The sequence below is a fragment of the Xyrauchen texanus genome, chromosome 10 (assembly GCF_025860055.1).
Source record: "Xyrauchen texanus isolate HMW12.3.18 chromosome 10, RBS_HiC_50CHRs, whole genome shotgun sequence".
NCBI lineage: Eukaryota > Metazoa > Chordata > Actinopteri > Cypriniformes > Catostomidae > Xyrauchen > Xyrauchen texanus.
This window is the reverse complement of record NC_068285.1, coordinates 39,867,498-39,887,062: the sequence shown is the minus strand read 5'-3', so window position 1 is coordinate 39,887,062 and position 19,565 is coordinate 39,867,498. Positions and strand designations below refer to the sequence as shown.

Here is a 19,565-nt window from a genome sequence, read left to right as displayed (position 1 = left end):
AGTGTGGGGTAAGATGAGCCAATTATACATACGTCATCTCCTATATAAGGAACAACAAGTCAGACTTAGTTTTATATGATCAAAATCATTATACCTCTGTGACAAAAAGCCACAAACCCCAGAAGTTGCTCGTCAGTGTGTAAGACGAGACCATTTTTTTTTGCACTTAGTACACGGTGTGTGAATGGTTAGCTTTTAAAGTGTGAAAAATTGCAGGCAGCAGCCCCAAAATGCACCAGAGTTTAGAAACGTCACACCACTATAATTATTTTCAGCTCGACTATCTGAATGAGCCATGCAATTACCACTAAACTGTGATTTACAAAACCTCACACAGGTCTCTCAGCATTTTACCTCCCTCTAGTGGGCGCATTGGACGGTGCATATAAAGCTTGGTAAGATACATCAATGAAGGGTTCAATTATGTTCACCTTTTGCTATAAAACATTCTTGTGCATGTTAAAAGTGTCTTGTGTTAGAAATACAATGACCAATTTACATTTATTCACTTAATCCAAAGTGAGCTACTGTGCATTCATGGTAATAATATGTTAGTGTTCCCCAAGAATATGTTAAATGCATTGCATATTTCAGGGGAAAATTCTTATTATCAATCCTTTCACTTAAAATGAATTTAAGAGAAATGTTAGAACGCTGACTGTAGAATGAGCTCGGTTCATACATGTGTGAAACTTGAGTGATAAGCAGAAACGCGCAGGTCAAGGTTACATTCACACAAGACCATCAGAAATGGTGCCGAAATGGCATTTCTGTTAGGGATGTTTGTACAAAAAATATAAAAAAAAAATTCAATTAGTGGAAGACGAGAGTAAACATTATTTTTGGAAGAACATATACAGTATAGCTCCATTGTTTTCCAAATTCAAGTACTCCTTCCAGCAGTTCACAAAGCAGCTTAAGGTTTTACGTTACAAACATGCACTGCAAACAAAGTCTTTTTATTTTAGATTTTATTTTAATAATAAAAAAAAAAAAAAAAAAATGCAGATTACAGAAATTTTAAAGATATCTTTTATGACATTCATGTGACCCCCCCCAAAAAGTGACATGGTAACGAGTTACACCTTGTTTGCTCAAGTTCTAAAACATAATAAAAATACAATTACAATAAAAGGTAATGAATGACATTTATAGAACTTAAAAGTCAGGAAAACGTTGTCTATATAAAACATTTCAACACGATCTGATCAAATGTCCTCAGGTTACAGTTCACAGTTCGAGCTCGGCGAGTGTTGGATCAATTTCAGTTTTCTTTTCCTCCCAAAGATCAATCAAGTACTGGGTTTGTTAGTTTCCAAGAGTAGCCAAAAAACAAAACGACAAAAGTATAATGTTCAATCTCTTCATCAGAACACAAAATCATTATGACCGTTTCAAATAATCTATTAGGTTTTCAGTTGACCTGGCTATTTAGTCAAAGTCATGAATCTTTCTTTATGATATTAAGGTTTGTCAGATGCAAAAAATACATGGGATGGATCTATGACTTTGAAGTACAGATGCCTTGAGAGGTTGATGTCTGAATGTCCAAGAGAATACAGGTTACACTGTAACTTTTCAATCAGTCTATGATCTGCAGATCTTTGGAGATCGTGTTCTCCTTCTCAGCTGTGGTTACTCCATGCTCTCTGGGTCTGCCTGGGCCATATATGCATCTAGCTCAGCATCCAGATGGCCTTTGGTTTTGGACATGTAAGCATCAAGCTGGTTGTCCAACTGCTCACGTGTGACAACTGGACGACCTACTCCTCTGCCTCTGCCACGTCCACGGCCCCTTCCAGCAAACCCTCCACGACCTCTCAAACCCCCACGACCTAGGATAGAGTCATACATATTCAGAACTTTTTGAGATGAACAAAGCACAAAATAAGATTTTTTAAATTTAATTTACATATGTATATTTTAATGTAAATGCATCAGCTTTTAATCCAGTGATATCATGGGGGGTTTCTAATGGAGGTAGTGTATGTATACATTGTATTTGCTTGATATGCACCATTTAACCAACTACAGTATGTCAATATAATAGCGCTGTCGATTCGTTCAAATATCGATAATGCAATACTTTCTTACAATATTGTATAGAGGTCACAGCCATGTATTGATATTTATAGTAAACTTAGTGCATTGATATCATCCAGTCCAGCATTTCAATAAGGAAACAGGATGTATAAGTGCAAACTCTTAAAGCAGTGTTCCTCAGTGCAGTCAGAAACACTTCTATGAGGTGCGAGACTGAAACTGAGCCCGTTTGTCTCGCGGACACACTGGTCCTCTCTTATGCATTTGGCACGAGTGGGGCAAAAATACTAATTTTCTGTTAAATCAGGATTTTTATGTCGATTCTTAAAATCCCAAGAACGCTCTATCCGCAAACAATATGCGTGTAAGGTCTCCCATGTGCGGCTAAAATGACTGTGATTAGCCTCTGGCTGAGAATTTTTCAGATTTCACTCATCAGTTTAGTGTAGTGGCGAAGTTTAGCACAGAGATATTTTCACTGCGTGCGGAGAGTAAAAGTTTGGTTTTACTCTTTTCTTGTAATGGGAGTCAAAAGACGAGATCCATGCAATCCATTTGTCATTGAATAATGTCTCCATTAATACCATTTCAGTTTTCTATAATCAGGTATTGCTCAAAAACAACAAAAGATTAGGGCAGTCATGATTACTCGATTAAACAAAATGGCTGAATCGACAAATCGTAAATAAGACAGAAGTGATGCAGTTCACGGATGAGGGTCCAAACACATAATGACAAGAGTTGTAAGACAGCATTTCACTTTAGATATGAAAAACAATGCAGGATCTGAAAAAACATAAAATCACTATAGAAATGCATCAGAACTCAAAATGATGACATCCGGTTTCTACAGACCCGTGGGATATGCAATAAACTAATCTGCATGCAATTTACCATGCTGCATGTCCAGATGCGCAAGAAAAGGTGAGCCTTTCGTTTCTACACTGCACTGAGCAAAAAACACAATGAAATTCACTCTAAACCTATTTATCAACACAATCATTTGCGATTGTGGCATGAACGGCATTTGTAAGTTATTCAGCTGAACTCAGTTAAAATAATTTTTTATAAAAACACATTTAAAAGAGTTCAAAAAAACAACAGTGAAAATGTAAATGACCAAAACTAAAGTTGACCAAAAAGAGAGACATGTTTTAAGTGTTTAGAAATATTTTTAAAGCCTTAAAAGGGAAAATCACATTTCCCCATGTCATTTTATTTTTATGCATCAAGTATCAAATGTGTAAAAATGACTTAGGTACTTCATGAAGCACACACATGCAGAAAAAAAAGCACACCTTAAAAAATATTAAAATATAGATGACAATTCATCATCACAGCCCTGCAGACAATTAGCCATCATAATTGCAATTATTTGTTTGACAATTTATCGTCAGCCAAATTTCATAATCGTGACAGCCCTAACTTTGGCTTACCTGAAGGAGAAATTAGTAGAAACATGTATCTCTCAATGATGCAATTATTGCTAATGTAATGTATTCCGTGTTGCATGTACAGTGTGTTAAACAATAAAAATGGCTATTTAATCTCCATAAAATGTTTAACCATTAAGGGAACTCATCCACAAACAAGATTGGCAAGCAGACATAGCTTCTGAAGAGATAAAATATTTTATTTCCATGTTCTGTTTTCTCATATTTAAGTTGTAAAGTGAGATGTCTAGATCATGATGAAAATAAATAAAATAAATATTCAGGCTAATGAACGCATTTTTGCCAAACGTGACTTCACCGTGACAACTTTATGCAATTAGTTATATCATTTTTCAGATTAATCGTAAAAATAATTAATTATAAAACAGAAAAACTAAAAGATACAAAACTACAATAACACTGGCTAAGATATTTGAAAACCATGTCTTAACGAAGCACAAAGTTTAAACTCAGTTTCTGCAAATGCAGTTTTGAGAATCCACCAGAAGGTGGTAATTAAAGTTAAAGTAAATACCCTGAAAATATAGTGGAACATCAAATTATGTCCCTTACGATCAGAGTTGAAGCCCTCTTATATGAAACAAAAAATTTAGATGTGTAAACTATCTATAGGTCATGGTTTATTTTTCAATTTATTATAAAAATTTAATTTATGATCTAATACGCAAGAATAATTTTCCACCTGTTGTAGAGTGATTTTTAAGTTACTGCAAAAGCGGTTGGTGAAGGAAGTTGGAGGGCTCATTTTTTTTGAATTGGTAGGCTTAGTTATTTTGGTTATATTTTCAATTTAGAAATATTTTTGTGTTTTATATTAATAAAATATTTCAAAACCAAAATCGACCGGTAGAAGAGCATGCCAATAAGTCACTGTACTAGCCAAGATTTGTGTGAAAGATGAAAATTATTAACAATACTTACATTCTCTGTAATTTAATGAAACGTAAACACAAAATCTTGTACTTTCCATCCATAGAAAAAAAAGGAGTGTGTCATGGTTATAGAAATTTGCCTGACAATCATCAAGGATTAATTCACAAAAGAACAATTTATTCTTCTAATTCATTGCATACAGTCAATTTACACTGCCAAATTCTCATGAATGTGCAGTCTTTGTTAATATCGCTGGTGCTTGAGGGAATGGACTATATTATAGGATGCAGACAGTGGAATAATAACCAGAGAAAACCTCAGAATAAAATTGCACTTAATCCAGCCCATTTGCACGTTGCGCGGGTGATTTCGCCAAACCTAATTGTGTTTACCTAGACATAGCGAATGCTTGCAAGAAAACACCAAAACGTCACAGCCATGCCCACTGACTTTGTTCTTATGACATAGCACTGTGCTTAACGCTAGCACTCTTAAAATAGGATCCTATAACAAATATCCAAATGAATTGGATTTGAAAGCTTGTTAATCAGGATCAAATCATGATATTGATATCTACTGAATAGTGATATATTGAATCGTGACGTATAGCCAACACATATTCTATCCTGAGGTGGTTGGTGATGCCTAGATGTTATGTTGCTATATACCATGTCTAAATTAAATCTGTGTAATTGCATAAATAATGTGCATTTGTATTTTACAACAAAGACCATTATATTAAACATACTGTTAGCAAGCCAGTTTGGGAGCAGACAGTGATGTTCTAAGCCATGGATAACTTTAGAGAACAAAAATTATTTTGAAGGTTTGATTTGAATTTATTTACTCCAAACTAAATTTGAGCAAATCTTTTTTTTTAATAAATAATAATGAATAATATTTCATCTGATAAAATCATTGAATTGCCAACTAATAACAATCTTTTAAATAATTAAACTACTGATGGTTTAAATAAATGGCATGTTTAAACTCTGAAGACATGTCAGAAAAAAAAAAATCAGAATAGGACTGTTCAGGTCAGGCTGTGGAATATTTTTACCTCTTCCACCAAATGCTCCACGTGCTGCTCCTCGGCCAATCATAGCGGCACCTCGTCCTCCGCCTCCACCACGCTGACGCATACCTCGACGGAGACCTATGCGCCCAGGACCACCCCTGCCACGCATCTGACCTACACCTAACAAAAAAAACACACACACTTGTTTTCACAAGTATCTATGAACAATGATGAAACTTCATACCATTTATATACAAATAAAAGATAATTCCAGGTTCAAACTATGTATTTTCATTAATCTCAAGTATTGAAACGGCAAGACTGAAAGGAAAAAAAACTTAAGGGTGGGTGCTAAACTGAAGGACATCAACACTGTTTAGCATCAGCTGTATTTTAATGATTGCCAACTCCACCTGAAGGTGAGATTTCTTCTGAACACATGCTAATGAGCTTACATGGCACTTTAAACAGGGGAAGGACATGCTTTAAACCCCATTTGCAATTCACTCCACCCTAGATTTAGAACTATAGAAACATGTTGCGAGTAGATAATTAACCACACATGAAAGCACATTTTCATATTAACAGACATTATGCATTCTTAACAGTTAAAGGGATAGTTCACTCAAATATTTATTCATAATTTCTCAGCCTCTTGTTGTTCCAAACATGCATAACTTTCTCCTGTGGAACACCAAAGGAGATGTTAAGCAGAATGTTAGCCTCAGTCACCATTCACCTTCACTGCATCTATTCAATAAAAGTTAATTGTGACCAACACACTGCCTAACTTTTAACTTTGTACTCCATGGAAGAAAGCAAGCCATACAGGTTTGGAACGGGAGGGTTAGCATCTATTTTCAAGTCACTCAATGCAAGTCTATGGGATTTTTATGCACCCAATGCATGTTTTGTGGTTTATTTCACACAAGTAAATGTATGTGTGGTGAAAACACTATCAAGTCACCTCTAAGAGAAAGCGATCCTCTCATAACTCCACCTCTACCTCTTCCCCGCAGTCCTCGTCCAGCTCCTCGCATTCCTCCGACAAAACCCCGCCCTCCTGCGCCGCCCCGCATCAACGGGCCAATGGGCCGACCCAATCTGGACTGGATGTTGCTTTTCCCAAGTCGCTGCTTTAGGCTCTACAGGAGGATGAACTCAAGTGAGCTTTTATGGAAATAATCATTTTAAGGCAGATGTGTCATGTCAGGTGTCAAAAAAATATACATTTAACAACGATTAGGTGACGATTATGGGGGGGCCTGTATTGACGTCTCAGATGCAGGGACAAGTGAGATATGTCCTCCAGCACCTGGACTGAGGCGAGTCACTACGCCACCACGATGACAGAGCATATTGGAAATTAAAAATTGGGGAGAAGGAAAAAATATATATAAAATAAGTGTAATGGTGAATGTCCATGGCCATTGCAGGTTCATTCATGCCATCTTAATGACACACAGTGACAGAGGAGTAGATGCCCACCACCTCTATTTCTGTGGAGATGATAAAATGCAAGAAACAGAACCTCAAAGTCCTTCCTACATAAGAAATAAGGGCTCGTGAGTTCATGTGTGAAAAGTGAAGAATTAAAAGGCTGAAATATGTTACTACAATACAATGCAATATATAATGGTTATACAGGTTGTCTGGGTGGAAAAAAAAAACTTGACAATATTGCACACTGTATTGTGTGTGTGTGTGTGTGTGTATATATATATATATATATTACACACACACAAAATACATACACACACGGATTCTACAGTATATTTCAAGTACGTGAAGATGACCCCTTTCTCTGTTTTCTTAATATCTTTTTCACTTGCATTATGCTTATTATGTTGTCAAAAGTCTGGTGACCAAAAACAAAATGTACTAGCCAATGGCGATTCTTTCTCCATCATGACTGTAGGGGGTTCATTACAGACAACATGGGTCTGTTTAAAATCCTATAGAGCTGCCTCAAAGGGATAGTTCACCCAAAAATTGTAATTCTCTCATCATTTACTAAACCTCATGCATTCCATATGTACTCACAAATGAAGATTTTTTTAAGAATATTTCAGCTCTGCAGGTCCATACAATGCAAGTGAATGGTGACCAAAACTTTGAAGCATTTTACAAATGCAGTATAAAAGTAATCTATATGACTCCAGTGGTTTAATCAATGACTTTAGAAGCAATCCAAGTGGTTTTGGGTGAGAACAGACCAAAATATAACTTTTTTTTTTACTGTAAATATTGCCATTGCGGTCACCTTGGGGTTCATGATTTCAAGCTCAATTACACTTCATATAACACCATCAAGTGTAATCGAGCTTGAAATCATGATTGTGCCAAGAGACTTCAATGGCAAGATGTACAGTAAAAAAAGGAGTTACAGTTTGGTTTGTTCTCACCCAAAACTGATTAGATTGCTTCAGAAGACATGGATTAAACCACCGGGTTACATTAAGCTGCCTTTGAGCTTTTTGGAGCTTTAAAGTTTTGGTCACCATTCACTTTTATTGTAAGGACCAATAGAGCTGAAATATTTTTGCATTTCCTCTCTTACCTGTTTGTGTTGCAGGGCAGCCTGCACAGAGAGCCTATTCTCCATCTGTTGGGCGAGGCGGCGGTTCCGTGCGCTGGCCGTGTTCTGCTGCTGCATGCTAGCCCGGATGCTAGTCACAGTCGGCTGCTTGTTCTTCAGCATGTTTGTGAAGCTTTTGGGACACAACAGGATGAAGAGAGAAGATAGAAAGACAGAGAGAGAGAGAGAGAGAGAGGAGGAAAAGAGGGAAAGGGGATACGAGGAAAGGAGGGTTCCAAATCAAATCATTTCACACAGCATGGACGCAGAATGCCCTTTTTAGATCTCATATTCTTTTATTTTTCTCTCTCTCTCTCTGTCTGGAGACACCCCAGCATATCAGCAGTTTTGTTTAAACTGAACCAGAGCCTATAACGAAGTTTCAAGAATAGAGTGAGGGCACAGGAGAAAGAAAGAGTGAAGAATTCCAAGAAAGGAACATGACAAAAGACAGAAGAGATAGGTTGACTTCTTTCAGAGTGATTGCCACTTACAGGCCGCCATCAACCGGATGTGATGTCATCAGTCCGAGACAACACACGGTGAGTCAGCCCTGGGCTAGAGGGGTGTCCGGCTACCCAGCCACTTACAACCAAGACCGTGACCTGGTGTGTTGCTTCTGGAAGACGCTTCTGATAAGAAGGGAAGGGGGTTAGGGGACAGGTCACGTCTAGATATGGACTGGGCACCTTGTTCCATAGACAGCCAGAGAGGAATTCAGAAATGCACAGAAGGAAAAGGAAAAAGGTCTTCTAAGAGAGAGAGAGAGAGAGAGTGTTTGTGTGAGAGAGGGCAAGAAATATGGATGGCATTCTTGGTATTCACACCATCCTTCACACAACAACTCATTCCAATGGCTGAGGAGGCTCTTCTGCAGCATATTCAAGTGCAGTCAGCTTACCTCACCATCATTACCCACTCAGCTTTTGGGTGTGCACCACTTACACAAGGGGGCTGCCACACCTTGCCAAAGCTTGGCATTTTAGGTTCTTAACAGATTTTTCATACAGATTCAGCGGTAAGCTCAAGTAACCGTCACTGCCACGTTGGGTAAGCGGTGCACACCACGTGGGCAGTCTAGCGTCCATGTCAGGCCTGGTGTCTCCCCCTCATTGACCTCCATAGTACACGTGTCTTGAGGCTTGCTGCCTTAGTTATCTCTGTATGCTTTCTCCCCCCATGGCCTTGAGATAATGCTGTCAGGATGCGTAGCGCCTCACCGCTCATTCAGGGACACCTTGGTGGTGCTTTTCAGCACGACTTTTTGAGAAGAAGGGGCACTCATGATTCTTCAGACTTGTTGGGATCTCTCCTGTAGTGATAAAAAAAAAGCAAAAGCATGGTTTAATTCCATAAATTATGCCTAACAGGAGGTTTGATGTCAGATACAAATTCGAATCAGTGCGTTTCAAAAGCTAGTGAGCTAGACTGCATTTCTGGAACTTGCCAAAAGAGTTGTGAGGCTGCACGGGCCAATGACGCACAAAAATGCTGTCTAGGTAGAAAGCTCACAAGGTGTTGAAATTCACTGTATATCTTGACAACAGCAGTTTTTAGGCACGATCATGATTTGAAGTTTGATTACACTTCTTAGAGCCATATATTTGCATCAAGCACTACAAAGTGTAATTTTGTTATAATTAAGTTATATTTTGTTCTATGCGCATCCAAAAACAACTAGGTCACTTCAGAAGACATGGATTAAACCACTGGAGTTGTATGGATCAATGATATGCTGCCTTTATATTCTTTTTGGAGCTTCAAAGTTTTGGTCACAATTCACTTGCATCGAAATGACCTACAGAGCTGACATATTCTTCTAAAAATTTAATTTGTGTTTTGCAGAAATACAGAAAGTAATACACATCTGGGAGAGAAAATTATGAGAGTTTTCATATTTGAGTGAACCACTCCTTTTAAATATTTGTATCAATTTATTAAAATACATTTTTTATAAATTCAGTAAAGCAGTCACCAATTAATTTGATTCAGCATCGACTCATATTTTGTGATATTAATTAGGCTTAGAATAAAACATTAGGAAATGTTAAAATAAAATACAAAAATCAGGAAATTATTAAAGGGGTGTTTTTTTTTTAACCCTACATTTGAATTTCGAGGTCATTTTTGTCACTTTCAACTGACCATGGGATACATTGTTCTTACCATAAATAGCATTTTTGTCCGGTTTTATATTAACAAGTATATTTCACAACAATAGTACGTCAGTAAGTTTAGATTCACCGCATCACATATTTACAATTATCAAATCATTTAGCAGGCACTTTTATTCAAAGCCATTATTTGACGAATATAGTATCATATTAATGTAAAATGATTATTCTTACCAGTATTTCCTCTGAATGACTGATTCAGGGCAGATCTGTTAGCCTTGTAGCTAGCGCGTCGCTCACTCGACTATTACCAACTCAAAACTTCTCTATCTGGTGTTTAAGTGTTACAACTTCCGTCCCTCTTCTAAATATTTTCTAAAGGACTAAAAAACAAGACAATATCTTCTCTGAATTATCACCTATATACTTTAATCCGCGACTCTACCCTTCTGCTGTCGTCCCATTCATCACAAAATGGTGCTAGAAAAGGAATTCCGCGAGCTGGTAAAATGGAGCGCTGAAGCCCGGATGTCAAATATCGCGAGATTTAAGCTGGAGTTGCTGTCTCTGTTTCTTCTTTCTGCTTTTTATTGGCGGCTCGCATTCTAAAATAGAGCATTACCGCCATCTACTGTGGGTTACGGATCAGAGACTCTTTCCCTTCTCTCCCCAGACCTTCATGACCCGTGCTTCCAAAGCGCTGCATGTTCAGCTCCTCCATTTCAGCCCCAAAAAAACCCTGTTATGGCCTAGCTATATAGGCTACTTTAAATTAACCGTGTTCTATTCAGAAATTGTATTAATAGACAATCCCCTCTTACTGGATTTAAAAGCTTCTTTAAGGTTAATTGTTTTTCACCTTTCTTCTTTAATTTATCTGCTAGTTTATTTCTTTCCCTTTTATATCTGTTACACTGTATTAATACATGTTCCACTGTTTCTCTAACTCCACACCAATCACACAATCCTGTAAGATGTTTTCCTATATATACATTGTTGAGTTAAGTCCTGTATGTCCCAGTCTGAATCTAGATAAAATACATTCTTCTTTCCTCCTCCCGCTTGAATTCCTTCCTCTTAATGGTTGTATTAAATGTAGATGTCTACCCTTTTGTTCATTATCCCACTAAAATTGCCAAAGGCCTATTTGATTTAACTTGCGGCGCATGTGGCAGGGCATCCAGGCCATCACCAACTACAGGACAACATCAGTTGCCTGTGACAAAGATGCCTCCCTTCCAGATGCACTGAACGACTTCCACGCTCGGTTTGAAGCACAGAACGACGTGGTGGCGAGGAAGACCACCCCTCCTCCCAACGACCAGGTGCTCTGTCTTACCACGGCTGATGTGAGGAAAACTCTACGTAGAGTCAACCCACGGAAGGCTGCTGGACCAGACAACATTCCTGGAAGAGTGCTCAGAGGATGTGCAGACATGCTGGCAGATGTTCTTACCGAAATCTTCAACATCTCTCTGAGCAGCACCGTCGTTCCAACGTGCTTCAAGGCCACCACCATCGTCCCCATGCCAAAGAAATCTTCAGTATCCTGCCTCAACGACTACGACGTCACACTCACACCCTTCATCATGAAGTGCTTCGAGAGGCTCGTCATGAGGCACATTAAGACCCAGCTGCCCCCTCACTAGACCCACTGCAGTTTGCGTATCCTCCAAACCGTTCCACAGACGATGCCATCGCCACCACCCTCCATCTGGCCCTCACCCACCTAGATAATAAGGACTCATATGTTTGAATGCTGTTCATAGACTTCAGCTCAGCATTCAACACAATCATTCCCCAACACCTGATTGGAAAGCTGAAACTGCTGGGCCTGGACACTTCCCTCTGCAACTGGATCCTGGACTTCCTGACTGGGAGACCTCAGTCAGTCCGGATTGGGAACAGCATCTCCACTACCACCACACTGAGCACTGGGGCCCCCCAGGGCTGTGTGCTCAGTCCACTGCTGTTCACTCTGCTGACTCACGACTGTGCAGCAATGCACAGCTCGAACCACATCATCAAGTTCGCCGATGACACGACCGTGGTGGGTCTCATCAGCAAGAACGACCGAGTCAGCATACTGAGAGGAGGTGCAGCGGCTAACGGACTGGTGTAGAGCAACAACCGGTCTCTGAATGTGGACAAAACAAAAGAGATGGTTGTTGACTTTAGGAGAGCACAGAGTGACCACTCTCCGCTGAACATCGACGGCTCCTCTGTGGAGATCGTCAAGAGCACCAAATTCCTTGGTGTTCACCTGGCGGTGAACCTCACCTGGTCCCTCAACACCAGCTCTATTACCAAGAAAGCCCAGCAGCGTCTCTACTTTCTTCAAAGGCTGAGGAAAGCACATCTCCCAACCCCCATCCTCACTACATTCTATAGAGGAACTATTGAGAGCATCCTGAGCAGCTGCATTACTGCCTGGTTTGGGACACTGTTTCGGACCGCAAAGCCATGCAGAGGATTGTGAGGACATCTAAGGAGATCATCAGGGTCTCTCTTCCCTCCATCAAAGACATTTACAAAAAACACTGTATCCACAAAGCAACCAGCATTGTGGATGACCCCACACACCCCTCACACAAACTCATCACCCTCCTGCCGTCTGGCAAGAGGTACCGAAGCATTCGGGCCCTCACGGCCAGACTGTGTAACAGCTTCTTCCCCCAAGCCATCAGACTTCTCAATACTCAGAGACTGGTTTGACACACACACGTGTCCCGAGTTGCACTTTAATTTTGTCACTTTATAACTGGCTGCTACCTCAATAACTGCTATGTGCATAGAACACTATCGCATAGTATGTTATGTTTAAATTTTTAGAAACTGTCATCTTTTGCACTACTGTGTACTGGTCGGCGCTGCACTGTCTCTCACTGTGCATATTGTCCTGTTCATTTTTTGTAATTTATTGTACTGTCCCGTACTTTTTGCACACGTTTGCATGTGCACTTTATATAGGTATATTATTTAGTCTTGTGTAGTCTCATGTGGTTCTGTGTTTGTCCTATGTTGTTTTATGTAGCACCATGGTCCTAGAGGAACATTGTCTTGTTTCACTGTGTACTGTACTAACAGGAAGTTAGCAGGAACCCATAAAAACTGAACTGTCTTATTTATCTGCTGCATTATATATAATATCTGAAGAATCTCTATCAATATATCTTGTCTAGTTTCAGACTGTTGAGCTTCCAGACATAACCGGGCAGAGCTTGAGTCTGAACATATGAGAGTTTTGTTTAATCCCATATCTTTTATTTTGTTAATTGATAGCAAAAATGCTAGTAATTCTCCTGTAAACACTGAAACTTGATCTGATACCCTTTTTCCTTCTGCCACTTTCAATCTTGGGATGATGTATGCTACCCCCACTTGACTGTTCCCTGGATCTTTAGATGCATCTGTAAAAACCTGTATATACCTTTCATACTTAGTCCATATATACTCCCCTTTTAATTCTGCCTCTTTTTTGACGCATATCTTGTCTGGCTTCCAATAGGAATAAATCAACATTTGGCTGTGGTAAGATCCATAGAGGTATTGATGGTAATATTACCACTGGGGTAACATTGTACTCATTTAATTTCATATCCTGCACTAAATCCTTAATAATCCAGCCAAAACTATTAATTTTCACTTTCCCATGTTCGAAACATGCCTCTAGTACCTTTTTTGCAGGGTGATTATCCTTCTGACCTGAATCAATGTCAATATCAGTTGCTTTCTTCTTAAGTGGATTGGCATCTCTCCCATCTCCACCTGTAATGCTGCTACCGGAGAAGAAGGATAAGCTCCACAACAAATTCTTAATGCTTGTGACTGAATTCTCTCTAGTTTTCCTAATTGTGATTTAGATGCTGATCCATAAGCCATACAACCATAGTCTAGTATTGCTCTTATCATTGCAGAATAAATGCTTTTCAGTGCCATTCTATCAGCCCCCCCATTCACGACCTGAAACACACCTCATTACATTTAAAATCTTCTTACATCTCTCTTCCATTTTATTTATGCGAGTACTCCATGTAATTTTCCTGTCAAACCACATTCCTAGAAATCTTTTCACTTTAACTTGTTCTAATTCCTTATTATATAATTTTAGATTTATATCTCTACCTAACCTTTTATTTGTAAATAAAATATATTTAGATTTCTCTACAGAGAATTTAAATCCCCATTTATAAGACCATTTCCCGACATTATTTAAAGCTGATTGCATTTTATCCACAATATAATCCACATTTCTTCCTCTAATCGAGCTCAATAATCTGCAAACAACGATTTTACTATATTAATATCTATTGTTGCAAATACATCATTAATCATAATAGTAAATAACAATGGACTTATGACACTACCCTGTGGGGTCCCATTTTCAATCAGACCTTTTTCTGATATATACTCTCCAATCTTCACTTTTATATTTCTTCACTTTTTTATTAAAAAATATTTAATCCAATTATATAACCTCCCACCTATTCCTATCTGATCTAATTTTATCAGCAAACCTTCCTTCCATAATTTACCATAAGCCTTTTCAATATCAAAGAAAACTGCTACTACTGTTTTTTTATTTATCAAGGCTCTCCTTATATCTGATTCCAAACTCAGTATTGAATCCATTGTTCCCCTTCCACATCTAAATCCACTTTGATATGGAGAAAAGAACATCATTTTCTCCAAATGATACATTAGCCTGTCAGTAATCATTTTTTCCATTAATTTGCATAAATATGTGGTTAAAGCTATTGGTCTGTAATTTAGAGGTACATTTGGATCTTTACCAGGTTTCTTTATAGAGATAATTAAAGCTAATTAAACTCTGAGGTAAAATCCCTTCTTCCCATATTCTGTTATAAAACTTTAATATTACTCTAAGTGATTCTTCACTTAACTTTTTTAACATAATATAACTTATTTAATCTTGTCCTGGAGTTGTTACCTTAATTCAGGGAATGAAAACAGAACATCCAATAAACCATCCGTTGCCCTTCTCCTTTCCAATATAAATGGATGTTTTCTTAGCAGCTTCTCCCTCATTTCCTTACTCTCCTTTGTCAAGTTATCGGAACTATTTATTTTTAAAAACTCTTTCTGGAACATTTCTGCTTTTTCTTTGTCACTTATTGCATTATCCTCATCCATACTTAAAACTGGGTATTCATATTCTTTCCTAATTCCTCTCATCTTTTTAATCATGCTCCACACTTCCTCAACTGGAGTACTTTTAACAATTTCATCACAAAATTATCTCCAATGATCTCTCTTTACTTCCCTTATAATTTTCCTGGTTTCTGCTTGAGTTTTCTTATATATTATCATATGTTCCCAGTTATGTGTTTTCTTCAATATTTTAAATGCTTTCCTTTTCTTTCTGATTGCTATTGTACACTTCTCATTCCACCATGGAACTATTTTCTCCACCCTCTTTCCTTTACTTTTTGGGATACATTCTTTATCACTGAAACTAATTCAATATTTATCCTTACAATATCTTTGCCTTCATTAATCCTGATCATTTTCATTCCTTCCTCACTCCTTATTTTGTATTTTCCCCAGTTAGCTTTCTCAAACTTCCATTTTCCTGTATTTCCTTGTTTTTCCCTCCTGATCTCATTATTTACAATTGTACTTCCATCCATCCATCCATCGTCAACCGCTTATCCTGTGTACAGGGTCGCGGGGGCTGGAGCCTATCCCAGCTAACATTGGGCGAAAGGCGGGGGACACCCTGGACAGGTCGCCAGTCCATCGCAGGGCCACACATAGACAGACATACACTCACCTCCACATCCACACCTAGGGCAATTTTTTGGAGACACCAATTATACAATTGTACTTATTATGGGAAAATAATCATTACCAACTGTACATTTCTTTGAAACCTCCCAATGTATTATCCCAATTTTACATATTTTTTACATACAATTATTACATCTATTGCTGATTCCCTTCCTGAATTCACATCCATTCGTGTGGAGTTTCCATCATTTAAGCAAACAAAATGTTTCCTTTCCATCAGCTCTTCAATAACCTGACCATTTGTGGAAAGTATTATTGGCATTAAAATCCCCACACTATATCACCCTTTCACCATTTAGACCTTTTATTTCTTCCATACTCTCCTGTATTAACCTATTACATGGATTATAAAAGTTTTTTATTACATAATTCTTCTTTTTAATCCATATTTCTGCTACTATATATTCCATTGTAACCTCTTTCTCCAAAATTCTATAAGGCATTCCCTCTTTTAAAAACGTGACACACCCTCCACCTTTACCTTCCTCCCTATCTCTTCTTACACTTATATATCCTTTTAAAACAAAATCTAATCTAGAATTCAACCATGACTCTTGAATGCATATTATGTCTGGCTTTTCTTTCATTTGGTTTATGTAACCTTTAAATTCTTGACCATTGGCACAAAGGCTGCTGGCATTCCATTAAGATGATTAACATAAACAATACTAACCAACCCAAGTCTCCTGACTTGACTGAGATTCTGTATTAAGACTTTCCCTTATATCTTCCCATTTCAATCCTTTTATCTCTAGAAATCTCTCTGCCGCTTTAACAATTATTTGGATCTTTTCTGTTCTTCTTTCCGTCTGTGCAGTACAGTTAATCACTTCTACCATATAGGGCACAACGTTTTTCTTGTTTACTATCATTGTGTCTTCTGATAATCTACCCTCACCAATTACTCTACCTGTTCCTTCAGTTCCTTTACCTTACTCCATTCTTTCTTTTCCACTCTGCTTATTCGTATTATTTCTTTCTTTCACTGCTTCAGCATACGTCAGGTTATTTTTAATTTTCCATTGCCTTTCTTCTCACCTCACAGCCCCCGTATGCCACATTATGACTACCTCCGCAATTGTAACATTTCAATCCTACTCCTTCCTCACACTTCCCAAATTCATGCTCCCCTCCAAATCGTACACATCTTATTTTTGATTTACATACTGCTGCAGTATGACCATACCTCTGGCAATTGTAACACCTCAGAGGAGGAGCTACATACATCCTAATCGGGTTCGATCTGGTATTTCTTTCACTTCCAATTTAAGACATACAGACAAACTGTCTACTCTTCTACCTTCTCTGTTCATTTGTAAACTAACTGCATCCATGACATTTCCTCCCTCTACATTCTCTAATTCCTCCATATTAACTCCTAATGGAACTCCATTTATCACTCCAGAGACCCACGACTTCTGTCCTACCATATTATAATTCATTACCATCAGCTTTATTTTTTTGCTCTTCGTTCCTGCAAGCTATCAACAAGGCACCATCTTGTAATACTTTTGCAAATGTCATCTCATCCACTTGTTTCCTCAACGCCATTGAATTTACTCCATCTCCCTTAAACTTCAATATTACCCTATCATTCTTATTTTTATCCCTCTCATCCCCTTCTTTCTCACTAGTTATCGAACTACTTTCCGATCTATCCTCCTTTCCTTTTTTTAGTTACTTTCTTCCCTGTATTTTCATCTACATGTGTCCATCTCATCCTCCTCTTCAACTTCTTCCATTTTTGTAGTCTCTGATCCATTCCCAGTTCGATTACCTCGGGATCTTGACATCGCAATTTTTCTCTCTCCCGCGTTTCACGCTCAAAATCTGCACACGAAGGCGGAACCAAGAGCGCTTGCCTTGCTGTGTCTCAATATCAGACCACCATACTTCTAGAACTTCTTCTGCAGCATGTAAAAATTAGAAATGTAAACACACCATTTTTTCCCCATACAGATTTAATAAAATCCTTCATAAAAGCCATGAACCAAACCATGAACCAAACAACCAGCTCCAAGCTGAAAAACAAACTTTGAATTAAACCAAAAAAGTATTTGAAAATTGGACAAAAAGACAAAGGTTCAAAAATCTCTCATGAGGGAATTAACTAAAATAACACGAATACCACAAAACAATACCACGAAGAAGAAACAAAATCCCTACGGTAGACACAATACATTTATCGTTTGTTACAAAATATTAATCTATATATTCATTATTTACAGGATATATACACTGGCGGCCAAAAGTTTGGAATGATGTAGAGATTTTGCTCTTATGGCAATAAATTGGTACTTTTATTCACCACAGTGGCATTCAACTGATCACAGTGCATTTAATAATGTGAAAATTACTATTACAATTTGAAAAAAAATTCAGAACTTCTTAAACTACTTCAAAGAGTTCTCGTCAAAAAAATCCTCCTAGTGCAGCAATGACAACTTTGCAGATCTTTGGTATTCTAGCTGTCAGTTTGTCCAGATACTCACCCCACACTTCCTGTAGCACTTGCCAAAGCACCTTACAGTCTAGCTGATCCCACAAAAGCTCAATGGGGTTAAGATCCGTAACACTCTTTTCCAACTATCTGTTGTCCAATGTCTGTTTCTTTGCCCCCTCTAACCTTTTAATTTTCTGTTTCAAAAGTGTCTTGTTCTAATTCTTCCCATAACTCCTGAGTCTTCTCTTTACTATTGTACATGAAACTGGTGTTGAGCGGGTAGAATTCAATGAAGCTGTCAGCTGAGGACATGTGAGGTGTCTATTTCTCAAACTAGAGACTCTGATGTACTTATCCTCTTGTTTAGTTGTACATCTGAACTTCCACATCTCTTTCTGTTCTTGTTAGAGCCAGTTGTCCTTTGTCTTTGAAGAATGTAGTGTACATCTTTGCATGAAATCTTCAGTTTTACACAGTTTTGGCAATTTTGACCTAATATTGACCTTAAGACATGCCAGTCTATTGCATACTGTGTCAACTCAAAAACAAACACAAAGACAACGTTAAGCTTCATTTGATGAACCAAATAGCTTTCAGCTGTGTTTGATATAATTGCAAGTGATTTTCTTGTACCAAATCACCAATTTATCATGATTACTCAAGGATACGGTGTTGGAGTGATAGCTGCAGGAAATGGGGGTCAAATGTCTAGATTTGATCAAGAATTACTTTTTCAAATAGTGATGAAGCTGTTTTTTTTACATCAGTAATGTCCTGAATATACTTTGTGATCAGTTGAATGCCACTTTGGTGAAATAAAGTACCAATTCCCTTTCGAAACAGCAAAATCTGAACATTATTCCAAACTTTTGGCTGCCAGTGTAAAGTATACATTTGTGTGTAGTTTGTAGTGAGTGTAGGTAGACTGAAGGCCAAAGTATATTTCAGTTGTCCGTGATGCAAATTCTGTTGGAGAGCAGTGTCCGCATTCCACCCATAGCCCTCGTCTGTGTGCTCGACCACATGCGAAATGACCCAAAGCACAAAAAACAAAGTATTTGCCTTGAAGCAGCTAATAATTTGCAGTGCACCGCCATGGAAGAGGGTGATCTCTGAAGAGCTTATTTGGTGCACTTTGCCAGAGATTCTTTTAATTGTTGAGATAACAACCTCCACCGCTATATTAAAGGTGAGGGCGTAACGGTCAACGAGAGTGTTACGACAGTAAGTC

The 19,565-nt window shown here is 38.1% G+C and overlaps 1 protein-coding gene across 1 annotated transcript; it reads right to left on the bottom strand.

Annotated features, from left to right (window-relative positions):
* Window positions 1-1,003: 1,003 nt before the first annotated feature.
* On the bottom strand, window positions 1,004-10,573 carry LOC127650348 (chromatin target of PRMT1 protein-like). Its single transcript, XM_052135707.1, has 6 exons — window positions 10,315-10,573; window positions 9,187-9,278; window positions 7,949-8,099; window positions 6,356-6,533; window positions 5,431-5,568; window positions 1,004-1,835 (listed from the first exon to the last, which is right to left on the bottom strand). The coding sequence occupies exons 2-6, from the start codon at window positions 9,249-9,251 to the stop codon at window positions 1,636-1,638; spliced, it is 732 nt and encodes a 243-aa protein (XP_051991667.1). The 5' UTR covers window positions 9,252-9,278; window positions 10,315-10,573; the 3' UTR covers window positions 1,004-1,635.
* Between the last annotated feature and the right edge of the window lie 8,992 nt (window positions 10,574-19,565).